This window comes from Phalacrocorax aristotelis, chromosome 5, assembly GCF_949628215.1.
Source record: "Phalacrocorax aristotelis chromosome 5, bGulAri2.1, whole genome shotgun sequence".
Classification (NCBI taxonomy): domain Eukaryota; kingdom Metazoa; phylum Chordata; class Aves; order Suliformes; family Phalacrocoracidae; genus Phalacrocorax; species Phalacrocorax aristotelis.
Genome location: NC_134280.1, coordinates 34,906,656 through 34,932,281, shown reverse-complemented (window position 1 = coordinate 34,932,281; position 25,626 = coordinate 34,906,656). Strand labels below are relative to the sequence as shown.

The 25,626-nt window shown below is 42.3% G+C and overlaps 1 protein-coding gene across 2 annotated transcripts in view; it reads right to left on the bottom strand.

Annotated features, from left to right (window-relative positions):
• The window catches only part of TMEFF2 (transmembrane protein with EGF like and two follistatin like domains 2), a 134,802-nt gene that overhangs the window by 5,861 nt on the left and 103,315 nt on the right, over nucleotides 1–25,626 (bottom strand). For both annotated transcript variants that reach the window (XM_075093908.1, XM_075093907.1), the window contains exons 8-9: nucleotides 2,878–3,001; nucleotides 1,209–1,367 (exon numbers count right to left, since the gene is read on the bottom strand). In XM_075093908.1, coding sequence (XP_074950009.1) covers nucleotides 1,209–1,367; nucleotides 2,878–3,001 — 283 coding nt within the window. The remainder of the gene's footprint in view (nucleotides 1–1,208; nucleotides 1,368–2,877; nucleotides 3,002–25,626) is intronic.

The following is a 25,626-nucleotide window of genomic DNA, read 5'->3' as shown; positions in this document are numbered from 1 at the left end:
ACTCGGAGCACACTGTCTTCATTCTTCAATATAAAGTACTCTACGTTACTGCATCAAGGTGACAAAACTAGAGTCACTCGACAAAATGATACAGAGCATTTGTTCCATTACCAGTTACTACACCATCGTCGCCTTCTTACTACACACTACATTTTTGGTTATTTGAATTATCTCTGTGAATATCACCACAACAAATTATTGCCTCATTCAGCATTTACCGTTCAGTGATGGACACAGCTTGGCCAAAAAAGTAGCTATGTTTCAACAGAAGGTATTCTTTTATGCCTTTAGGCCAGAGAAGGACTCATAATTTTTTTTTTTTTGGTGTCTTTTCTAGCAACAAATGCTACATTTGTCTTCCAGCCAGGTAGTGCAATGTAGGGACTCAGATATATTAGAGATTTTATTTTCTACAGAGGTATGATACCGGGCTTTTATTTTTTTGTCTTTTTAAAACAAATTTATTTCTAAAAGACTGATTTATCAGTGTTACTAGCTGAGTGATTTCTCAGAGAAGCCTGAAGATGCCTGAAGTTCAGAACTTACCCCAAGCCCTCCCAGAGACAGTAGCACAGTTCTCTGGGGAAACAGAGCAGCAGGTGTAGGAGGGGACGATTGCATTTACCCCTCTTGTTCTGAACCAGCCAGGGGCTGCCATTTCCATTCAAACAAACCCTTCTTCCTCATTAAAGGAAAAATAAATCATACATAGCTTGGTGTGCCACTACCTAGTGAAGACATTAAAACATGTGCGGTACCTTTGAACATGTATACAAGCCTAATGAAATCATTTAATCAATGGGATTGCAAACAGGCTTAAAAGTTTGTATGCTTTGCCTGATTAGGACTAAGGGAATGGGCCCTTGAGGAAACCAGATGGAGATATGATTAGTTTTATTAAGTGTTGAACCAGCTGCTGTATTTATATTCCCCTTATTTATATGAACAATATTTGTCCAAGCATCTGAATACAAAACAGGAAACTTCATTTGCTGCAGGCACCTACCTAAGTTTGATTAAGATGGAAGTAAAAATTCAGTTATAATAATAAAGCAGCACTGTCTGGCTGGACCAGACGACATCTTCTGCTTGCTGGTGAGTTAAATAGCATTTGTTATCAGTAGTGTCACTGCAGAAATCTGTATAATCAGTGCACAAAGTAGGAAAAACGAAAGTCTTTTCTATTGCAAAGTATCAGAGATACTGACCTTGTAATACAGAGGACTACAACACAGATGATAGCAATCTGGATGGTTCCAATCACAGCTGCTATTAAGACATACTGAAATCGTACTGGACCTGGAACCACATATAAAACGCTGTAGTCCTTTTTTTCACAGTGTTGTCCAGTATAGCCGGCATCACATCTGAAACGAAAAAATATTTTTTCCACTTATACCTGTTGCTTTCGAAGAATGCCGAAACGAATTACATCTGAAAAAAAATAGTATCAGTGGCTTCAGCACATGCTTATGTAGGATTTTTTTTTTTTGGCAGGGTGGGCCCCCCAGAGAGACCACTGGTGCCTCCTCAGAACTCTCAGAGGGAAGGTTTCAGGTCCTCAGTGTCACCGAGGTCTGCGAGAGCGAACAACACTGTGCCCAGGGGACAAGGACTCATCTAGCATCAAGTGGAACAACTTGCATGTCGTGATGTGAATCCATTTAGTTCCTTGCACAACATATTTTAGATTTCTCTCTTTCTTTGGGGAGGTGGGGGAGGGTGAAAAGCCATCTAGTTGTGGCTCCTTATGCAGATTACCCTTAAGGAAGTGATAAGCAATCATCCAAGCTCCATATGAAATGTGATTAGATGTTCCTGCAAGTGGATACATCATTTACATTTTGTCTGGTAGCTATAAAAATACCCCTGTTGATGTTGCAACCATCCACCCCAATGCCACCTGCTGCGCTGCTCACCAGTTCCCATCATGCAGCCTGACATCTCCCCTCTGTGATTCTAGGGAACAGGCACGGGTTTTCCCATGGTAGCTCTTGCCCTCTTTCCCCTAAAAAGCCCATGCAAGAAGATGCAAAAACCCAGGTCAATGGCATCGGCAACCATAACAGACTGAGCCAGATTGCTTGGGCTCCTCGCCGAAGTGTTAGTGGGGCACTAACTCTGATGGGTGAAGCCTTGAGCTTCCACCCTTTTCCTGTCCTGCATCTCCACAGCACCCAGCAGTTTCAGGAAAGGACATTTTCCAGATGAATGGAGTACCTGGAGCTGCAGCAGCTGCAAAGAGCAAAACATGCCCTGGCTGTTTGCAGGAGCTGGGAGAAGCTGGCTTGAGGATCTGCCCTGGGGGATAAGCCTGGTCTGTACCTTTGCTCTCCCAGTCCAATATCCCAGGAAAACGCTGCTTCATACATAATAGTCCTTTTCTTTGCCACCAGGTTGCTGGTTGGACTTCAGAAGTAATAACCCCACCTCTGCAGGGAGGCATTCACCGCAGAAACACGTGCTTTCACCATTACCCCCCCCTGCCCTAACCTCCAAAGCCACCGTTGCCCCAGCTTGCCGTCCCACAAGCACCGCTCCTGCCAAAGCGGGGACGTATCCGTGGCGTCACTCCTCTCCTTCAGACTGAGGAGGCTACCTAGTGGCTGTCTGAGCACTCTGTGAAGTGCTTTTTAAATATATCTAAATATAACTGAAGGTTACTGAATGTTTTTACAATCAATTAACATTGTGCATAAGTCGATACTCTTTTGCCACATAAAACGGGGACTTTGTTGAATAATTAAAGTCTAATGGGTTTTGTAGTATAAAGGGCCATGGTTACCACTATTTTCCATAGTTTATCTAGATTAAGTGTTTTCGTAAGTCAATATTTTCATGTGCGTAGCCTTTCATCCTTGGTAGGAGAAGAGTTACCTGCAAGACGGTTCCAGCATATTAGTGGAGTGCTCACACTTGCCGTGCATGCAGAAGCCATTGTAATGCTCTGGACAAGGGATGTAGATCCCTCTCGCACTTTCTTCCAGTTTATTTGCATTCTCTGTGAACACAGTTGAAGGGAACATTAACCTGACAATGCAGGATAAGGTGAAATGATGGAAAGAACTCAACGTGTAAAAGAAAGGAAAATCAGAAGAACAAGATGTGAAAGATGTTGTTTATGGGAAGCAAGAGCAAGGGTTTGCGCATCTAATTCCTGTCAAGTTACAGCAAATGAGACGCCAGAAAAAAATAATTTGACTATTCAAAAACTGATTACAGAATAGCACATGAAAAATGCCTAATAATTTGTTATCCTCTATGGACTGTCTCCTCACACCCAGGGAAGGCTAAGAACAAGACTCTGGACATTTGCATGTAATATACCATTACAATAGATTTGGTCATTCAATACGACACATTCAGAAAGATAATTTTGTGGCTGAAATACAAGAGCAGGAGTCCAGAGCTATAGTTTCTCATCCGTGCTACACACTCACGCCCCAGAGCCTGCTGGCCTCCTCCCCATCCCACAGCATGGGTACCTTTAAACTAGCTTGATTTCCTGCAGCTGTTAAATACTCACTGAGATTGCAAATCCTGGAAAACACTTCCCTCCATGTAGCCAAGAAAATGGAGGCTTCATTTAATTTTGAAACGGGTATGTGCCCAACATTTACATCATGGGCTGGAATGCAGAGTGCTGCTTGCAATAAACTCACATGAATTTTGTAGGCCACCAAGGTGCTAATTAACCTGCGTAATTTTGGAAAATTCTTCCATTTAACTGACACATGATATCTCAAATGGTAAAAATCTTTTTTTCTGTGATAATATAACCTAGCCACAATTAACTAAAAACGGAAAAGAAAAACCTCACGATAGATGTCTGAGGAAATGCAGTTTGCACACAACTAAGTTAAAGTGTTTGTATCTTCCAAAGGAAGTCCCCCAGTGTTATGAAACAATAGCAATTTGTGTTCTGCCTCCAAGCCAGTCGTGCTGGCAGAAGGTATGCTTAGGTATTATCCCACCTTTGGGAAAAGTGTGTGCGGCAGATCCAAGATTCAGATTTTTCATAATGAATTTCTTTCTTATCGCTGCTGTCCAAGGAGATTTTTAAGAGTCTCTAACAACTTGGACTAATAAAGTTGGTTATATTATCCTTTTGTTAAAACAGGCAAGGACAAGCTCCCAGCAAATGAGAATGACAGGGCAACCTCTACATCCCTGTAGATGGCATTAACTTCCGTTTCGTCCTTAAGTCTTTCAGGACCTCTGCACTATGGACCATTATTGCACCTTTTTAAATGCACATATGTTGAACACAAACCTGTCTGCCTCTCCTGGTTCCCTGCTTACATTGGGATATCTGTGTGGGGCTGCCATGAAGGCTGTTAATGACAACGCGCTACAGAAGCTGGCATCATGATGCAGTACAGTGATGATTCCTGGGCTTGGGGCTGACAGCTGTCTCTGGGATGGCACAGACAGGACAGGATGACAGGAGGCATGCTATAGGCATAGCATAACCTCCTTCAAGAGCCTGCCCAGGAATTTCTGCTACCAGAAAGAGGTGGGAGTAGAAGGTCTATTTGGTCTGGCACTAAAAATTTTTGGCTACCTATCACCCTCTAGGTGAGGCACTGGCTACCAGCATGTGGAACATATACGTAGAGAGTGATTATCCCACCAGGACTTCATGTATGTTCCTTTTTTCTAGCTGGAAATCTTCCTGAAACAGAAAAAACATGTGTGATGTGCCAGCTATCAATGGACCTGCCCAGTGCACACAGGTAGATCCTGATGTGCTCGGGACTCGTAGTACCATCTGTGCACCATGCCTGAAGGCTTCTGGGTGTGCTGGACCTCTGCTATGGTCCACTTTCAAATACATGTCTGCCCTGAAAACCACCGCAAGAAATATAGGATCCTTATTAACACACGTTTTTTCTATTGTGAAAATATTATGCTGCTTCCTTCAAATCTTCAGTTAGTGGGCGTCTTCTTCCTTTCTGAAAAAGAGGAGACTGCTCTGTGAGTGTGTGTGCAACTCCAATCCTTCCTTCTCAGGTACCAAGGCATCTCTGTGATGTCCATGTGCCACTACCAACCAGCGTGAAAATCTCTCCTCTCTTAGATAAGCCAGTGGTGTTGCTTTATTTGGTTTCTCTTTTTTTTAAAGGCATGCTTCAAGATGGTGAGGGAAATTGTTACTCTCGGGACAGACTAATCTGATAGGACTTGAAAGGGGGACCGGGACCTCTCCCAGACTTGCAGATGCTCTCACTGTGTGTAGGCTGCAAGGCTGGTAAAGAGAGAAACGATTTTTTCTCCTCCTGCAATCATGGGGGTAGAAACCATGTTTTCTTTAAAAAGGTCTCTAGCTTTACTTTAAAGTAAATCTAGGATCCTGCAGCACTTGTAATTACACCTCTAAGTGTAACATTATGACAGAAAACGCTTTACTGAATCAAAATGAGATGGCCCAAGGAAGGGAAAAACCTTGTATTTATTTTGATCTGCAATTCTGGTCATTTGAAAGACAGACTACAATGACAGCACCATTTACTTCAGACAAAGAAGTTCTCCTCCTCTTCTGGCACATTTTGAATTCACCCAGAATAATTCCCCTGACTGAAAACAGGTTATTTTTCTCATTACTGTCCTGGTTTTGGCTGGGATAGAGTTAGTTTTCTTTCTGGTAGCTGCTACAGTGCTGGTTTTATGAGCATTTAGTATGAGATTTAGTATGAGAATGGATTTAGTATGAGAATGATATTGATAACACCCTGATGTTTCAGTTTTTCCTAAGTAGTGCTTATACTACTCAAGGACTTTATAGCTTCCAGTGCTCTGCCAGTGAAGAGGTGCACAAGGAGCTGGGAGGAGAGAGGGCACAGCCAGGACAACTGACCCAAACTGGCCAAAGGGATATCCCATACCACACGATGTCATGCTCAGTATATTAACTGGGGGGAGTTGCCCGGGGGACAGCAATCGCTGCTCGGGAACTGGCTGGGCTTCAGTCGGCGGGTGGTGAGCAATTTATCGTGCATCGCTTGCTTTGTATATTATTATTATTATTATTATTATTATTATTATTATTATTATTACTACTACTACTACTACTATTTTACTTTATTTTATTTCAATTATTAAACTGTTCTTATCATAACCCATGAGTTTTCTCACTTTTACTCTTCCAATTCTCTCCCCCATCCCACCGCAGTGGGGAGAGAGTAAGCAGCTGTGTGCTGCCTAGTTGCTGGCTGGGGTTAAACCACGACAATTACACATTTTCAGATATTTCATATATTTTCAGATTCAAAATAAAGACCCAAGCACTAAGATATGCTTTAAAAGCTCCTTCATGTTAAAACTGACTGCTCTCATTCCTAAAGGATCTGAGCACTTTTCAGTAGTCCAGCTATCAATGACATACTACCGTGAATGCATCACAAGGTTTACATTACTATGAAACAAGAACTATAAATAATTTCTAAAAAGAAAAGATATGAATAAAAACCATGTTCAAAGTATGAATCAAATAAGAACTGTACAAAGTTCGAACAAGTAAAACTAAACGAAATAAATTAAGACTTGCCCCCTTATTATAATTTTGGATTACTTATAAATTCAGTACTGGAGGCAATCGTCACTAATCAGATTACAGTATCACCAAACTAGGGAGCCCCTCTACCACACCAACCTGACACCTACAGAGACCAAAGCTTAAATACAAAGTTACCCACTTTACCCACTTTTTTCCGAGCACAGCAGATTGGTATTCATAGACCAACAATACGTATCAAATTCAAAGTTAGGCAGGTTTCAATAAAGTTAAATTCAGTAGCTGCTCTTCAAACATTAGACTTGCTGCATTGTTATTGGCAACTATGTGTGAAAGTTTTATTTGCACCAAAAAGACAGATTTGTACCTTTTTGGGATGGCTAGAATTTGAGACAGAAGCTGTAAAGCCTAAAGATAAGAATTGAACTCACGGGGTCAGTCTCTCCTATCTCTGGACAAATGTAATTCCTGCCACATTTCTCAAAATGCTTCCCCTTTTTATTTTAGAAAGAAATACACCCTCACCCTCCAGACCGACTCCATTCAGAAACCTTTTTTCCTGAAGCATTTTTCTGATAGACAATGTCGCTTTGATGAAGCCAACCTCTTTTGCATTTCTGCAACATTTTTTGCATCTTTAGCCTAACATGACATTTCATATTGTTCTCATCTTTTGTTAGTGCCAGAACATGACATGATAGCCTATCGTATAAGATATACTGGTCAAAAAAGATTATTTTTAAATGCACCGAGGCTAGATGCTACTTTGTGTAGACTGAAACAGCTTATCATCTTGCTTACTAGAGATCTCCCAGTTGAACACTTGCTCTCCAGCCTTTCTGGGGATGGTAGGGAGATGCTGAAACAATGAGGTATTTCACTGGGGTAAGAAATTGCATCCTGAAAAGTTATCCAGTCAGTGATCTTGCTTTTGCTGATGGATTATCTTCTGAAATGTTAAATAAATTATTTAATGCTATCCTGTCTAAATTCCCTAATACCTATGGCTGTTCCTGTCCTCTGTTAAGAAGTAGTGGAAGAATTATTTCAAATATATTTTGTATTCTTTTTATTTTATTTTCCAGTTTAGCTATGCCTTTACTCCAAAGCTGTTTGGAGGCTGAATGCGCACCATTAGGATTCTCAGGGAAATATCTCAGTGAAGGCTGAAATTCAAAGGCTGAAATGGCCTGCCTAGTTGCAGGACCCGACTCTGCAAGTGATGAGAACAACGCAGTCAGATTCTTCTCCAAGCAGCCCTCACCAGTCCCTGTCTCCCATCTGAGCTAGTGTGGAGCTTCTGTTACACAACTGAACATGTGGAGTAGCTCCACTGACAAATGGATAAATCCATTAGTGCCCTTGATGAGGATTGTATGAAGTACTGCCTGAAGCGTCCAGAAAATTATTCCCAGACAGAAGTTCCTGCAATCCACTGTGGAGAAATTAGATAAAAATCTAGGCAAAAATAGGATTCTTATGTCCAAAAATTGACTGCCCGGCACTTAACAATCAGTTCTGCAGGGCTGATAATTCTGTCATTCTTTATGTTTGAATCAGTGAGTCTTTCTAGGTGATTTCAGGCTAGGAAAGTACACCCTATAAATTCACGTTAGCATTTTCACTGTTGTACAGTATGCAGTGTTGGAGCTTACGGAAATAGTAACTGCCCATATGAGAAAATATTGTCTTATGTACAGTGTTGTTAATACCTTGTGTACAGTCATCACTGGACCGAGGGAGGTCCTGCAAATACATATATATACATGTATTTCATCAAATATGGGATGGGATGGTGAATGATGTGCGGCAAAAGCTGTTTTGACAGCTATCTCATTGGAATCAGTGGTTAAGGAGAATTGACTTACATAATAATTTAATCTTTTAATACTGCTGAGGTCAGTCAAATTTGCAGTCGAAAGCTCTCACTGATATTGAGATAGTGACTCCTTACACATCACATTTTCAGAGGATTTATGAAGGGGGAAAGGGATTCTTGGGTCAAATGTATGTCCTTAATCTTCTCAACCCCTTTGAGAAGTGTGTCCCCCCTACTCCTTTTACCTCCTCAGCAGCTCTCCCAAAGATATGCTGCAGAGCATAGCACTGGGAACATACTTAAAGCTCTTCTGCTCTGCATGATAGAGGCTTTGTGCAGCAATTCTTTTTTAAAATTACAATAAAGGTCCAGAGTGTATCAACCTGTAGAGCAAAGGTAGAGGATGCCCTGAGTTTTGTGGAAGAGCTTCAGTGATCAGCTAGGAGTGGGAATCTGAATCCTGTGGATGAGCCTCAGGACAGCCTACATTACTCATCTGTAGCCTCTACAGAGTCAGCCACTGCTGCTCTTTCGGGGGAAGGGGGAGCTTCCTCAGCCCAGCAACATTTGCAGCATCTGCAGAGGTTTGAAGGTCCCTCTGCAAAGTCAGGAGGAACGAAGTGGCAATGGTGTTGCTCCCTCTGAAAGTGCAGAATTGCTTTAGTAGGTTTTCTGGTACTTCCCCTTCTCTAATAGCCTCTAACAAGAATTGAGGTCCCACAGCAACTTATGAAGATGAAGTCCTTAAGCAGGCTTCCTACTTACTCGTAATGAAGGAACATGCTGATAAATCCCAGCTCAGACCTGGCTGTGATGAGAGAAAAGAGATTTCTCCTGAGTCTTTGCTCAACAGCTCCAGACACTCTGCCCTTGACAGAGCTGCCAGCAGCCACACTGCCATCCACCACCAGAGCCATACCTCATCATTAACAGCTGCTCAGATCTGACCTATTAATTATCTTGACACAGTATGTTCCCTTCTTTTAAAACCTTTAAAACCGTGCTCTTGATCTTACAAATATAGAGTGTCTCTTTACAATGAAGAAAATGTGCACAAGCAACTCGCCTAAAAATCACTGTTTGGGTGGGCGTTGGAGTGAAAATTCAGAAGGAAGTGCTTGCTGCTGCTCAAGGGGGAGCTCATCAGCCCACTCTCCCTGAGAGCTAGTGGAAAGTGAGACACCAAATGTCAGCTGAAAACGTCTGGCACCACTATGCTGCAGCCCTAGCCTAAATTCATCCTGCAGCCACTCCAAGTACGAACTTCAAGCTAGTTCTTTCTACATAAACTGCACAAAAAATACCATCCCCATATTAGCTACTTTACCAAGAGGAAAAAAAGAAATGGAACTTTGTGAATTAAATTACATTCGCTTCTTTTCTCAGGCACAAAATAGGCTTGCTCAACACAGTAATTTATTAATTTTAAATGTCCCTATGCAAATGAGTTCCCTGGAATAAGATAACATCCACTTTCCTTTTTAAAAATAATCTAGTGCTTTTTATGTTTGAGATGATGGCAAGATGTCCTAGTGCGCTTGGAAAAAAAATATTGTGCTCTGTCTTTTGCAGCAATGTATCGTAATTATTCAGCCTGCTGCCATAATTAATAATAGAAACCAATGAATTAAGACACTAATAATCCCCAGATGTTCAAATGGAGAACAAAATACTTTCAGCTTGTCAGCATATCTATGTGGGCTATACTATATATATGTTAAAGCTATCTCTGAACTTTTGAAATTGAGGAGTACTTTTATATACATCATCTGTGAATATATCTTCCTTATTTCAAAAGACTGCTTGAAATTAGGCAACTTCTTAATAATTTTCCTGTACATAAAAAGACCATTTGTCTACTGAAAACTGAACATAACCTTTTTTTTTTTAACCCTCAGTTGTTTTTTCAGCGGCAAAAGGCAATCTGTGCCTAGGCACAGATGCCTTACCCTAGAGACTGTACAGACCCCTAGCAGCTGAGGCTCCTAGACATATGAGCAGGTACTACCAGGCAGCTATGGCAATACAACCCCAAACAGCACAGTGGCAAAAACACACGCTAGCAACCATTGCTCACACATCTAAACAGGAACACCCAACAATATCAGCCAAGCTGAAAGAGAAAAGAAAAAACCGCCACGTGGGCTAACGTGTTGCTCCAAACCAGCATTTTCTCAGTGTTCAGGTGCTCACATAAGACACAACTCCTCCCTGGGGTGACCATTTCATTCAGAGAGGTAAAGCAGTCTGTTGTCTCACCTTGTCTGACCTCCTCTGCTTTCCCCGCCCCCCATCTCATCCACTGACCCCTACCGCGGCCACCAGTTAACGCAGCGGTCACTGCTGTTTAAAGCAGATGCTGCACAAGCGCCTCCACATGTGATTTGAGGACATCAAGAGGTGATGCACTGGCCTCTTCCTTCAGCAACTTCACGGCGCGGTTCATCGCTGCGTGTGAATGGCACCTGCCTGCTTTCCAGTCCAGTAAACTGGAAAGGTCTTCAGGTCCCCATATCACCTCTGTGTTAGCTGTCACCAAGGCACCTCTCAATACTTTTGTGGATAACCTACGCAGATGGAGCTCTTTAAGACTGCCACCACAGGGGTTGGTCTCAATGCCTGCGATCACTGCTGTGGATGTGATTTAATGATGTGGGGCTGTATTGTGGATTTATCAAAGCCCTAGGTGAAGGGGCCCTTACAGTTTGTGCTTCCTTCTTTTGTACCAGGATTGAATAAATCTGCGTTAACCCCATTCCTAGAATAGATTAAATCCCTCTTTGTGCTAACTCAGCTAGTCTTTGTTTTTGGCATGCTGCTGATGTTCCCTTCACTCAGATCCCCCATCTAAGAGAGACGCTGCTGGCCCCGTGGGAGCGGCTTTCTCTCCCTTCAGAAACCAGCCATGTAAAGGAATAAAGTTGTAGTTTTTCTCCTTGCATATGATCTCCTTAGGCAGCTCATGACAGAGCCCTTAGAGGATGAGTTAACCTTATTATTATTGTAATTCTGTGCTGAAAAAAAGTTGGTGTCAGTTTAGAGATTTGTGAGGTTCCCTCCAATTAGGCTGCGTGCCTGAAGCCAGAGGGGCGAATGCTGTATCCATCACACATGGCATGACACGAGCAGAGCGGGTGTCACCCCTCTGTGAGAAATTCCTCCCAACAGCTCAGCCGAGGGCTCGCTTTCCCTCCCGAGCTACTTTTCCTCGAGCTACTCATTAGTGCCAATGCTGGAGGTGGTAAAAAATGGACAGTGGGAACCAGACCAAGGCTCCTCTCTATGTCCTTCCCCTCTGAAAAGTCTAAGAGTTGCAATTTACTCTTTAATACCAGATTAAACAGAAATGGAAATACCATCCCAGCATGTGGATGTTAGCAGTAGAAGATGCTTCTCTATATGACCAAATCGTGTCTCCTTCAGAGCAAGCAGGCATGAATCTACATAAAGAGGCAGAGGGTGGCTAGGAGGGATGCTGACATAGGAAGCAACTCTATGCTCAGCGCTATCCTCTGGGGCGCATGAGCCAGACCATCGTCCCTGCTGCGCAGCCCCATGCAGCACATACACACGCTTCTTCCTAGCAGCAAAACCAAATAGCAGCTCTTCACAACCTGGCCGGTCTAGCCCAACAACATGGCAACATTAGGATAACTTAGTTAACTGGTGATTAAGGAACAAAACTCCCCAAAATTGAGAGAGTGGTGTCCTGCTGTTTCTGCTTTGTGTGCTACTATGCAATCTCTATATCAAAGCAGCCTTGCTAGTGCAGCACTTGGAGCGCGGCTTATTTATATGTAGATGCAGCTATATGACATTTCCAAATGCCATACATTTGCATATGAAGGTTCCACTTCCCCCCCCTTCCAGTAAACAGAGTCTGCTGTGACTCCAAAGCAGTGTTTTCACTCAATTAGAGCTTTCTGAGGACCATCCCCCTTAAGAAGCTTCAGAAAACCCGAAACACCTCATTTTCATAACTTGGCAACCTTGGCTATCAGTAGTGTCTATGGGAACGTCTTTTGATTTATAGCTGTTCCTTTGATACCAAACCAAGCATGGGGAGCAAAACTGCAAGACTGTAAGATTTCATATGAAATGGCTACAGATAATCTGCCATACAAATCAATATTTGCAAATAGGCCTCAGTCATATGATGGAAGCTTATGGTCATCCTAAAAAAGGCGGTAGGTCACATTCATTATAGCTATGAAGACGGTATTGATTTTTGTCACTGCTCTGTCACTTGAAAACAAGAGCAGGAGCTTGTTGCAAGAGCTGCTGGGGAGCTCCAAAACTGCAAACCTAACGAGAAACCACAACCTTATGTAATGCCAGGAAAGCCAAGTGGACATTATATATTCAGCTTTCTTGTCAAAGAAAGATAAGGCTGAAGCAGATGGTATGTGGGCAAAGTTTCAACCTGAATACATTACCTTCTAAAAACCAACAGTGCTAGGAAAACATCCCAATTTTGTGGCACGAGGCGGATGAACACGTTACCTGCACATTAAAGAGCCGCCTGATGCAGGGCCTTGAGGTACGTGTTACGGAGGAGCTGGAAGAGCTTCCTGTTGGCAACGTGCGCATGGAAAAACAAGAATCTCAACACCTCTCACGTACCACCTAGTGTGAGTAGTATGAATTATGTATAATACACAGATTGAGCCCTGTCCTCATACATATTTTTGCTGGGATGCATAGCCAAGGGTATAAGCTGAAGGAAGCGGTCTTTCAGCATCACCAGGCGGTGTGGGAGTGTTGATGGCATGCAGAGTGGATGGCGGAGTCACCAGACATCATCTGTCCCCTTCTCTCATAGCTCAGCCCTGCTCCATGGCTGTGAGCAGACCTCCTCCACATCCCTGCTACCCCGTGGGTGGGCAAATGCCGAGGTGACGATGAGCCACCCCCTCGAGCCCCTGCTCCGTCTGCTGTTGGGGGACAGTGATAAGTGCTTCCCAACTGTGACAACAGGCACAACAACCCCCAGGAGTCACCTTTAACCATCACTGCAGCCTTAGCTTATGGAGTTTCACCCATTCGCCACTGCATTTCTAAAGAACTTCATTGTCCTCTCCCACAGATTGGCAGATAGCATCAAATATGACAAATGGGATGAGGTGCCAGAAAGCTGATAAATACTTTTGATACAGCCCTAAAAATAGCGAAGGGATATTTGTACCCTTCTGACGCTTTTCCAAGAGTAGATGGATATGCATGACCTAAGTTTTAAGACGGGTGTCAAGAATATTAATGTATAGAGGCAGCAAGATCATTTCGCTGGCACTGCCCCGGGGGGACAGTTGCACGACTTACGATGCGGGGAGGGGTCTTGGAGAGGGCTGTGCGTTCTGTGCCTGTCCAGAGAAAGAGGATTCTCATTGCCAGCGCAGCTCTGCTCACCTAGGATGTACCTTTGCCTCCGTGGGGATGATGAAGCAGGAGAACAGGGTGCAAGTGCTCAGTGCCCAGCAGGACTCTGTGTGGCTGGCTGGCACGTGGCTCGCACTAGGGCAGGCTGCAACTGGCTGCAATTGCTGTACGGCTCTGAAGGACTATACAGGAATTAAACTGTTTAAGGGCTTATTTCATAAACACAATGGGATAAAATACGCGGCACGGTTCTAATGGAAGGAAATGATAGCCTGGGTGAGAGTTATAGGCGACAATTGTGGTGCAGATTCGTTCTGGAGGATACTAAAACAGGGCATTGTAGTGCCCTAAGTTATGGCCTCACAACTGCCACCAGGCTAACTCACGTTCAAGCTTGGTGTGTTTCTGGGGGCACACTCTATAAATTTAATTTAGGATTTCTGATCCATCTCTGAAAATGTGGGAGTCAAACTCATTTTTTTCCTCTCCCCTTTAATCCCTTCAATAATAGACTCCAAAGGTCTCCAGTTCACACGTGCAATCCCAGTGTCCTGAAGTTAGTCCCTCTTTGGGACCTATGCAGGTGGCTGGCAGGAGTTTAAGTATTGAGCGGCTTTTGCAATTTTTAAGGACTACATTGATAAAAATTGTTTTTAAGCAATTTAACTGTGGATTAATAAAGCATGTTTCCATGTTTGTATGGAGATGCATTTATCCTCTGTATTTGCTTGAGTATATTCAGAGGAACACGTACATCTTATGTAACACGAAGCTGCATTTTCCAACAATCCTCGCCCTGTCTCTTCAGCTATGTGAGTGGCTTTTACTGGCAGAAAGACTGGGCAGGCGATCAATGAAACAAAACAGGAGCTTCGTTTTGAGAAACTGCTGCAAATGAAAACGCACCCTAATCCAATTACCAGGCTGTCCCCTAATTTCCAATAGGACCTCTGGGTCTGAATGGATTGTTTCCTGTGGAGATCAATGGATGGCAAGAAGCAGTATTTGAAAAGGTCTCTGACTTATTTTTAGGCCTGCCAGTACAATGTTTTGAGAATTTACTTTTCGGTTGCACACTCCAAACAAACTCAGAAAATTATAACTGAAAGCAAGTATGAATGGCAAAACTGTCACAGAGGTTTGATGGAAGGCACAGAGATGGAAAGGTTACCCAGGTACGTGACAGCGCGGACAAGTAGGTCAGGGACATCATTTCGGCCACAAGGCATTTCCTTCAGTCCTTTTGACAACCTGAGGGTTGTGCAGCCCTCGTTTTGCACTAATTTTGTATTCAGTTTTGATTACTAGAAGCAGTCTTCGTTTTTTCCTATTTTTTGGGGGGGCGCATGTCAGTAAGGTGCTGCCAAGCTGGAGTGTGATACCCATTTGGCTCCCTTCCCTCCTTTCTTTTTTTTGAAGGTAGCATCTGTGCTTGTAAAAACATGCTGCCTCAGAGAATTCATCTAGGAAACTGAAGAAAGAGCTGCAGAATTTGGGGGAAGTGTGTGTAAGAAAATAGGAGACTGAAAATAAAATACGTAACTCCTATATATGGTATTTTGAATGCTTCTTGAATCACGTGCTTGGCAAATCCCTTGTGCAAATCTTGGTTATTTTAGCTACCAGAACTTGACACTGAATGGCCTGTGACTACTCAGAGATATGCCCATTGTTGGCTAAAAGCATCGTTTCAGCCATGCTTTTCGCTGCTTTTGTTTGGGCTGTTCAGAAAAATAAATACAATTGATTGGCATATTGCAAAACTGTGATCACTCCTCCCGGACAAAGCAAAAAGCCTCACACTTGCTGAGGGAGGAATCCTGCTCACTTTGCCTCTGTTTTACTCACTTGTCTCCCCTGAGCGCTCCATTGTAAAACTCTGATGGTAATAGATGCACGCTGCCTGCATCTTTGGTTTCTTGTATCTGCCCAGTTCTATTGTTAAAATCTTTTGCGTCTGCTGCGAGGATCAGTTTTTAGCAGACTATACATTAGAAATTCCTACTCAGTAATCAGGAGTTCAACATGCTTCCTTTCCATGCCTAAGCTGGGAAGACATCCCTTACTATTCCCAATTTTAAGTGTAGGAGAAAATGGTAAATCAATATAAAATGCCACTGCAGCAAACCCTGCTATATTCTTTTACCTAATTTACCAAAGATACACTTTGTTTCCCATCTGTCATGAAGCTGTGCAATGGAAGGACAAAGCCGAAACCTCTGCCTGTTCTTGGTTTTGCAACAAAAGGGTCCAATTCTGCCATACAAATTCAAGCTTTTTTGTCTTTTACTCAAATGCCAATGGTCTATCAGGCAGTAATTGGTCTCCGAGATGTGGAGAGGAGACCACCCAATGAATCAGAACATATTTTGTGCCTATCGGCAGCCTCAGGAGACGAAAGAGACCCCTCCAGGGCACACATTGCACTGAAGACACTGTTATGGAGATGTCAGCTCTCCTTGTCTGACGACTGCAAACTCTTCCACAAGCACAATGTCCTTGAAGTGACTTCTCCATGGACTCAGCCCAGACTCTGCCTCCTGAAATAAGCCAGCTGCAGACCGGCTCTGGTTGCCTTATGATGCCCATTTCCCATCAAGCTCTTCTCTTCAGACCCCATGGCTCCCCCAGCCTCTACATGTTGATGTATTTGGGCATGACAGGACGCAATGTGAGCACAGAGCTTGCCCTGCTATTTCTTTCCATAAAGAGCAGAATAGCTTCTATGCACCACAGAGGTCCTGAGATTCATCACTGGTCATGCAGCCCATTTTGATGCAGCCAGAAAAGTCTATTAAGAACATCTTTTTTATAAATGAATACCTGCATTTACTATTTTTATACACCAGCAGCCATTATTATTATTATTATTATTATTATTATTATTATTATTATTATTGTCTTACAGAAGTGCCACCGAATTGAGCTGTAGAGACGGTATTTGTGTAAATACAAAGGCTTTGGTATTTTATCTCAGTGCTCGCTCCTAGAGCTAAAATTCAAAGTGGGAGAAGCTGAATGGAAAAGAAAGGGCAATTTCGGGAAATGGAAAATTTACTAAGAATAAAAATGGATGAAAAAGCTATACAGAGAAATCACAAAGCCATTAAACTCAATGGCCATTTTCCCACTAGCTTCCGCGAGGCCAGGAATTTACCTACTGCCTCTTTAAATCTTATTCATTCTTATAACGGTATTTTCAACCAAACAGCTGACATCCTTCTGCCCAGCCAAGGCCCTTTAAATCACTGAAATGCAGGATGGAAAAACAAAAAATCTGCAGTGCCAGATGTGTCTAAAAACAGTCACAGTTCTTGTTGAGGCAATCTGCAGAGGAAAATGTTTAGCATATGTTACGCCTGACAGAACACTAATAGTTTATCAGTTTTGATATTATAGACTAATAACAAGTCCTTCCACGGCTACTTCATTTGCAGAGCACGGACACAGGCTAGACTTATGCTACTTGATTTTAAAACTGTTTTTTATTTAATCCTTTCCCATCCTAGCTAGATGGAAGTACACTTCCATTATCAAATGAAATTGTAAATTAAATACCCTGGGGAGGGGGTGCTTTTGATGTACACCTGACACAGATTTAAACCATAGACAAAATAAAAAAGGGAGATTAAGACCAAAGGGAGCGTTTTAATTTTTTTTTTTCTCGTCCTGAAAAATATTTTGCCATTATGTAACGCTGTCTAAAACGGCTGAGGCTGGTGATAGCAGCAGTAGCCAAAGCAGCGCATTTCGATTCATTGCCGATAACATTCTGAAATGCACTGCCACTGGTTCTGTAATAGCACATTTCGTTTACAGCTGTTGTATTTACGGGAAGAGAGTTTCACGCTAACTTAATGCTCATGGGTACATGGTAAAATGACAGCCCAAGCGTGTAAGAAGTCACCTTGCTAAGCAGGTAAATGCTGCGTTTCAAATCTGAGTTTTTAAGAGCACTTCCCCTTGCTCGGTGGTACAGATGTGTGCCTCAAACTGCCGAGGCTGGGTTTCTCCCAAATGCAGAGAAATGCTTCTACGGAAAGATGCAGTTGAAACAGTATAGCTGATATTCAAAATGCTGCATTTCTACTGCCTAAAACCATCTCAATTTTTCTTAAGTAACAATTTTCTGTCACTAGTGGTTTCAGTGTCTCATAAACTAAATGTTAAGAAATACAAAAAGAATAGGTTCGTCACATTGCTTGAACAATCAGTGCAAGATATGGGTTTTAGCAGAGGCATTCAATGAAAAGAAGTGGACCCATCAGGAAAGTGAAAATGATGCAGCAAGATATTTGTCTGTCTTTGCTTCCTTTCCTCAAATCTATTAAACTAGGCAAAACCTGCTACTTGGCTCCATGTAGTCTAATTCTGAAGTTCCTTCTTTTCTTCCCCAACCATATTTCTTTTTCATTCTAACAGATACATTTATCCTTCCTGAGTCTAGGTGAAAGCCTTTGTTATCTTAAGGCTCAGGTTACTATTTCACATGTCTAAATGATCAAATTATCTCGTGTTTGTATTGTAATTTGACATGATGATACTCCTTCTAGAAAAGATGATGTTTCAGTCAGTTCTAAGTAGCAACTTTCCTTACTATACAACTTATTTATTACAACTGTCATATGCTTTCATCTCATGATATTTTGATATCTAACATTTCATAAAGAATGCCAAAACATCCCATGAAACAAAATTCTGAAGAAATTCAGTTCTATGAATATTTCAAAATAATTTTTTTTTTACATTTCAGACTAGATCAAACACAAATATTTAAATGTTGATGTTTCCTGAAAACGGATATTCTAGCATCTCATTATAACTTTAACTCTCAAATTCTTGGGAAGGCTCTGTAATTCCTAACAGCCGATTTACAGAAACTAGGCCTAAAATAGAGCTGCTAGGCATAAAAATACACTCTGGTACTCCTTAATATCCATTAACTAATTCAAATGAGTGTTGTGGATGGCAAACAGCTGCTGTGCACCATCTTGAACAGCATCCTTCAAGGACGACTCTTCAGCTAATCAAAGTGCCTGGAGCCCAGAGGAAGGGTGGAACTAAGGGTGAGTGAAATCCCTCCCCCAGTCCAGACAACAGGATTAATTTTCCCAGTCTATTCCTTGGGGAAGATTGGCAGAGTCTTGTCTCAAATAGCTTTTTTTTTACTTTCCTTTCTTGTAGGGGAGGCAGGGAGTTGAAAAGGCAAAGAAGATGCTATGAAGAGGGAAATGCCTTCACTGACACATCAAAAGGCCAGAGACAGTTGGTATCTATCATCTTCCTGGCATGTGGATGAAGTGCTAGGAGTTACAGACTGATACCTAAAACAGAACCACAGCTGACCCGGGGTGAAACCCAGCCATCATAGCAGAGCACCAGAGGAGTCGCACACGCCACCATGCACCATCATGGTATGTCTCAGACTGTACCTACATGCTTTAGTTGGTTGTACAGAAGAACCAGGCTGCACGGTTTTTCTAGACCCCAAAGGGAGAGGAACCTAAGCTTCCTCATGACTTCTGATATGAAGTGGGTTTGGGGCTGCCTGCAGTAAATTTAAGTACAGATCTGTGAAAGCCACTTCACGGCCAGACTCCTGCATTGTTAGATAGAGTTAATATAGAGTCCTGTTACTTAATGCTGGTACAGCTCAAAGGAGGGGCCTGCAAGTGGGGGGTATGTCATCTACGAAGTGGCAAAGATACGGTATTAACTTGGTGCCACAAATGTGATTTAGTCAGATATAAATGACCTTTTTTTGATAAACTGTAAATCCTTTCACAATGGCAGAGCCTGCATGCTCTGCAGGGTCAAATATTAAGTGCATATTCTACATGTTCAAGGCAGCTCACCAGTGGCAGATCTTGATTTCCTGAAATTGCTGGATCTTCATTTCCACATACCTCTGAAAACAAAGGTTGGGAAAACAAATTCTGGGAGTGTGTTTAGATAGAGCATAACAACTAGCATGACTGCAAACCATGAAAGTGTTTTTCTGAGGGTCCCTTCCTGTGTTCATTTCTTCTGGGTATCCCTTGCGATTAGAGGCCCTATTTAGAAAGAAGGTATCTGGTTAAAGACAACCTGAGAAATCTGGTGCAATTCAAGTTGTTTTGAGTTTTAGGGATCACATTTTTATGTATAAGCAGGAAAGTGTCTTTTTTCTGCAAGCTCTGCCTCCCTTTGAGCTTATTAATTCTTCTGATCAAAACACAGATACTGAGCAGAGGACAAAAAGATCAGCGGGTGCTGAAACGCTCAGATTTGCTCAGGAGGATGGATTTCTATGGTCCAAATAAGACAAAACATACGTAAATGACACATGACGTGTTTAGGGACTCGGACACAAACTGAAGAATCTGTAGGAACGTCAGTGTGAACTCAGGTCTGCTCATCTCTACTGCACATACAATTTCTTTTTTTATCCATAACCTTTAACAGAGCAAAATGTTACAAAGGACTGCTTACACGATAGTGTAAGGGAAAAAACAACCAGTAAGGTACACAGCCTTGGAGAAGCAGAAGTGGGAGCCAGTGTCTGGAGTGAGCTTTATGAATTTTGCACTGTTCTTACGTAAACCCCAGATGGAAAAATATACGTGCATTGCAAACTCCGCCCTCACGCCAAATCTTGACACCTGAATTAATTTCTAAGACTTAAATATTTCAGGGATGCTGCCAACAGTAAAATAGCCTAGTTCAACTTTGTCATTTTTATGCTGCCAATGCCAATATCGGTGTTACAAGTTGGTACTTATTCTTTGCCTGGACGTACTGAATTTTCAGGCTACTGAGCTTCTACGCAAATCAAATAGCTTTCTTTATAATGTTCAGTCACAACATTACCGAATTTGTTTATTATGGGAAGAAAGCACAAATGAATTCTGCAACTTTTGATTCACATTCATTAGTGACTAAATTAAGGGCTAAGCTTTAAAGGCACAAATGGAAACGCTCTTTTTCCTTGAGCTACATCAGTCTAGGTAAAGAGATGTTTAGCAGTTCACCTGAGACCTAATTTAAGTTTTAATGCTAACAATTACAGGTTCTATGAGCATGACACCGGGAAAACGTCAGTAATGAAAAGGCACAATTTCTCTCATTATAAACCCACAAAAAAACAGAAATCCAAAAAAACAAGGCATGCTTTTACTAAGCTTAGCACATGCGACTGAAAGTTAAAGGAGAACTCTCATAAAAAGTGAGGTATTCTCTTGAGGCTGGCAGATTAAATGAGCAATATTTCTCTCTCCCTATTGCTTGTTTTTAAAATCTCCATAAGCCTGTTTTCATTTTGCATGCTCCTCAGGAAAAGACTGTTAGGAGTAAGTGCTGTTAAATCACATGGCGCAGCACTCTGGAGTGCTGCAGCTACCTTTCTGGCACGGGACTTGTATGTGAGGCTCCTGCGTGACCTCTACCTCAGTGTGCCTGTCTCCTCTTCCAAAAAAAATTACATAGATTTCAGTAAGATGAAGATGCAGGATTGAGAATGTTCTATAGAAGAAAAACAGAGCAGCCTACACTGCAGTGGCCACCACTAGACAATTGCATTAATGCCCCGGATTTTTATATTTTAGGAATAAAGCATCCAGTTGTCCTGACGACAGGAAAATGTTGGAGCGGGACTTTCCAAACTCCACCTTTTGAAAACCAGGACTTAAAATACAGAAAGAAGGAGCTGCTATTTTTCATTTAAAAAAGCACCCAGGACAAGTGAAGGTTTGGGGGCCGAGTGAGTAGTTGGGACTGATGCTCCTGGCTACTCAGACTTTAGTTCAGAAGTAGCTGACAGTAAGATTTATTAACCTACCAGTTGGCCTCTATCTCTACTTTTTAGATTTTCTTCTGGATATCAAAAACAGTGGAGGAACTGCAAGGCAGCAGAATGGCTGGAGACCACTGTGCTACCAGAATATGGTGATCATTCTCTCTCCTTTGAAAATCAGCCAGAAAAAACCCAGAATAGGAATAGTTTTCTTACTTGTGTTTTAATAGTACTCCATAAATTAAATTAAGCTACACACCGTTATTATTCCTGAGTAAATACTATACTACTTTCCGCAATGGTAAATTTGAGCTTGATTTTGGAAACCTCCAGGTTCCACGCAATGAGCGGAGACATTTCCTCTGTTCTACTTTTTGAAAACTTTTCTGCCAGGAGTGCCTGGATTAGGTAGATAAAACAAGACCAAAATGCCTTCCCTACCTGCCTTTATTAAGAAATTATTTTATAAGTGGAGACTGGCTCTGTTCTTACATCATCTTGAGTTTATGTGCCCCAGACTTCAGCTGTACGTTTCTGAATGATCAGACTTCTTAAAGGACATTCAGGCATGTGGGGCATAATACAGTCACACCTCCCAGAGGGAGATGCTCTCGTGGCTTTCGTCAAGTCACAAGCCAAAAAACCCTAAATTGTACAGCTGAAATACAACCTATACTGATGTTTTCTTCTTTGTTTTATAGAGCTCAGCTGCCATCTTTTGTGGACTTCGACTGTGCATAAAACTTATGCACATGTGTATTTTCATAAAACCTTGCACTTGCAAATGTTACTAACAAATGCAGCAACATTTAAACGCTTCACATTTTTAAAGAAATGTATCGATTGTATAACTCTTTTACTCCCAAACACTAGGAGTGCATGTGCCTATGTGTGTGAGCGCAGGCAGAGGATGCAACTAGAGAGCATTCGTGCTGCCACACAGCTGTCGAAATATTTAAATGTGGGTTTTTTTTCAATTTTTAAGTGATTTGATGGAAAAGCAGGAACGCTTCCTAAATAATCTATTTGTTTAGTGTGACAACCTCTGACTTGGAGTCTGCGGAATCGAAAGCCAAGCAAATCTGCATATACAAGGATGCAATTTCCCCAGCGTTTTTACAAAGCTGCAGATGAGAAATGGTTTCTCTCTAGCTGTGATAGATGCGCGGTGCTCAGCATTATGTCTCACTTGCTAATTCCATTAAGAAGAAAGGAAAGCCTGGTTCACAAAGGCAGAGCAATACTGCATGATAGTTTATATCCCATAGCTAAGCTCTGGGGCTTTATTATTCTTCACCAGTTTAGGAAATGGCTGACATGGTAGTAGACACAAAATCTAACGTAAAGGGACAATGTCAAGTGGTTTACACTCAAAACTTAACCTACTTTGAACATGTTGTAATCTGGAGAAGGAATCTAGTCTGAAGTTCTCATATTTTATTCCTGGGGGGAATGGGGGGGAGGCGGGGAAGTAAAAAAAAATAGTCTCTATAGAAATCCAGTAGTGCTGTTCTGATTCCTGGCCCCTCTCCAGGCCTATCACAGACAATGAAGACGACTGTGAGTGAATTTGGCGGGCTCTGTATCAAGCCTGTGAAGAAAGGGATGCAACACACCCCAGTGCTTCTCACATGTGCTGGGTCGTGCACCAGTGCCAGTTCTCCACATTTTCTTTGATAGGCACGGCTTGTTCTCCCGTTCAAAGGGATTAGAAATTAAGGATGCAGGGTGGCAGGTTTTGGTAAAGTTTTAGGATAGTTTTCTTTTCTCAAACATAAATATTATGTTGCATTTATTTTGGAGTCCAAGACTCTTGGACTTTTGAAGAGACTCTTTGAAGAGTCCAAGACTTTTCTTTATCCCTGGAGTGGGGAATCTGCGGGGTGGCTCCTGTGGCCTTCATCTCACAGCCCTGGCCCAGCCGAGGGAAGATGATGTGTTGACACAGATGGATCTTGCCCTTTTTGGTGGAGCGTTCAGTTTGTTTGGGCAACACAGCCATCTGCCAGATTACTTGCCCGAGCACCTCCAGTAGTGCCAGGAAGGCCTCAGTGCCAGAAAGCAGTCTGAAAAAGATCCAAGACTGTCGTGTAGATTTGGAATCCCATGGGAAACCAGGGGGGAGAGCAGGGAACAGAGCAGCCATGAGCAGACGTGCAGCATTTTGTGCTCGTTAGCGTTTCCCTGGCACAGCAACAGCATCAGCAAGAAGGGGCACGGCACTGCCTGCAAGAGACTCACCGGACTAGCCAAGACTGCAGAAAGCACCACCTGAGGCTGCTGCCAAGGGAGGGTTTACCTCCATTGAGGAACCCCAAAATAAGCTGACGCTGACCATTTGCAGATGTGTGTTTTTCTCCAAAGGAGACTATTGGGGCTGAAAATGCCTTCTTCCCCTTTCCATCAGCTTTGCTGTGCTGCTGATGTTCAGCTGCTGAGACTTGATCTAATCAATGCTCATATAGGGAGGTTTGTCTGGCCTGGAAGATGATCTTATTGAATAGGTCTATCAAATTTGTCAGTGTCTTCGCTGACAATTTTCATGAATATATAACACTGAAATATGGTTCATCCATACTGACTTATTCTTTACAGTGCTCAAAAGGGCTTGAAAAAAATCTCTGTAATTTGATAATGAGAAAGGATAAAATCAGTTAGGGGGATAATTGTTAATATCCAGATCTTAAGAAGGGAATACAAATATTGAAGAATAAAAATAAATAGGCAAATGAATAAACAAGATGAAAACTCCTTGATTGCCTAGACTCTGAATGCAAAAATGCCATCGAAACAGCCAACATCTTTACGTATATAACGGTGAAATTCAAGAAAACATCAATGACAGCTCAGACACTACATTCCAAAATATATATTACACTTAAAATGTTTTAAAATGCTCCTTCATGGAAATTGCAAGCTAAAGGGTATTTCTATTGGATTTTTGGGAAAAATCCCACCCATTCATTTATTGACTAAACCAAATGTTATTTCACAAACTTGATCAGTGTCAACAATCTGCCATTTGCTGAAAAGAGTGAAAATCCCCCCAAGTCTGATAAATACTTTGGGGTTTCAGAAAAATGAGAGGCCAGAACTGCACAGAGAGAGACACAAACACACATGCCTACAGACGCTGTGCTGACACGTATTGCATATGCAGCCATGGCAAGAGTGGACTGGTGAACCTGGAGAGGTGGACACCATCAGAGAAGGGCCACCTACGGCCCACTCTCTCCATGTTTGCTTTGCTTAAAAAGGGGACACTGCTTTTTTTGGTGTCTCTGACATTAGTCAGGCATTTCCAATGCTAGAGTAAATCTTGCCTGTGTAAAGTAAGAGCCCTTAAAAAAACCACGGTAATGTAAACTTAATGCAAAGATTTATACTCCAAAGGAACGAGTACTCTCAGTTTTGCAAACGAAAAGATTTGTGTGTTATTTGCAAGGATCATTGGGCTTGAAAGAACAGGAGGGAGCAAAGACACTGATTGAACGGACGGTTTGAATAGTTTAATAAGAAAAAGTCAGCTGGGTGTTGGGACTTGTGGTTGTTCACAAAGCTGCTGCCTTCCTGGGACCCCACATTGAGTGTGCGGGGGTGTTTATGGAAAAACCCACACTACTCAGCTACCACAATCTCTGCAAAGAGCATTTGGCACTGCTGTATTAGCATAATTGACAACATCAATTATGCCCACTGCTATTTTCTCCCCTGGGAAAGTCAGTCCATACGAGCCAGTGTTTTTAAAAGCGTGTAGTGCTCATGGTCTTGGCGATTTCTAGTGCCATTAAATGGTAGAGAACAAAGGTATTCTCTGGAAAGGCACAGGCCTGAGGAAATTGCTTCAGAGGCACAACGGCTGAGGAACTGCTGCTTCTTCACACAAAGCTCCCCATGGTCAGGGCAGCATTTCCCTTCTGAGGAGATACGAAGGTGGGGAAAAAAGTACCACATTCCTACAGTAGCCATCATCAAATGTTTCTGCACTTGAAAGAACATGAGGACAGCATGGAGCTTCCTGCCTGACAAATGCTGAAGCCTGAATATTCACCAAGCCTCAGTTTTATACTGCTGTCTTCCTTTTCACCAACTATTTCTGAAAGGCTGGAGTTGTTACGGCTTTTTGATACAACGGTCCCTTTCCCC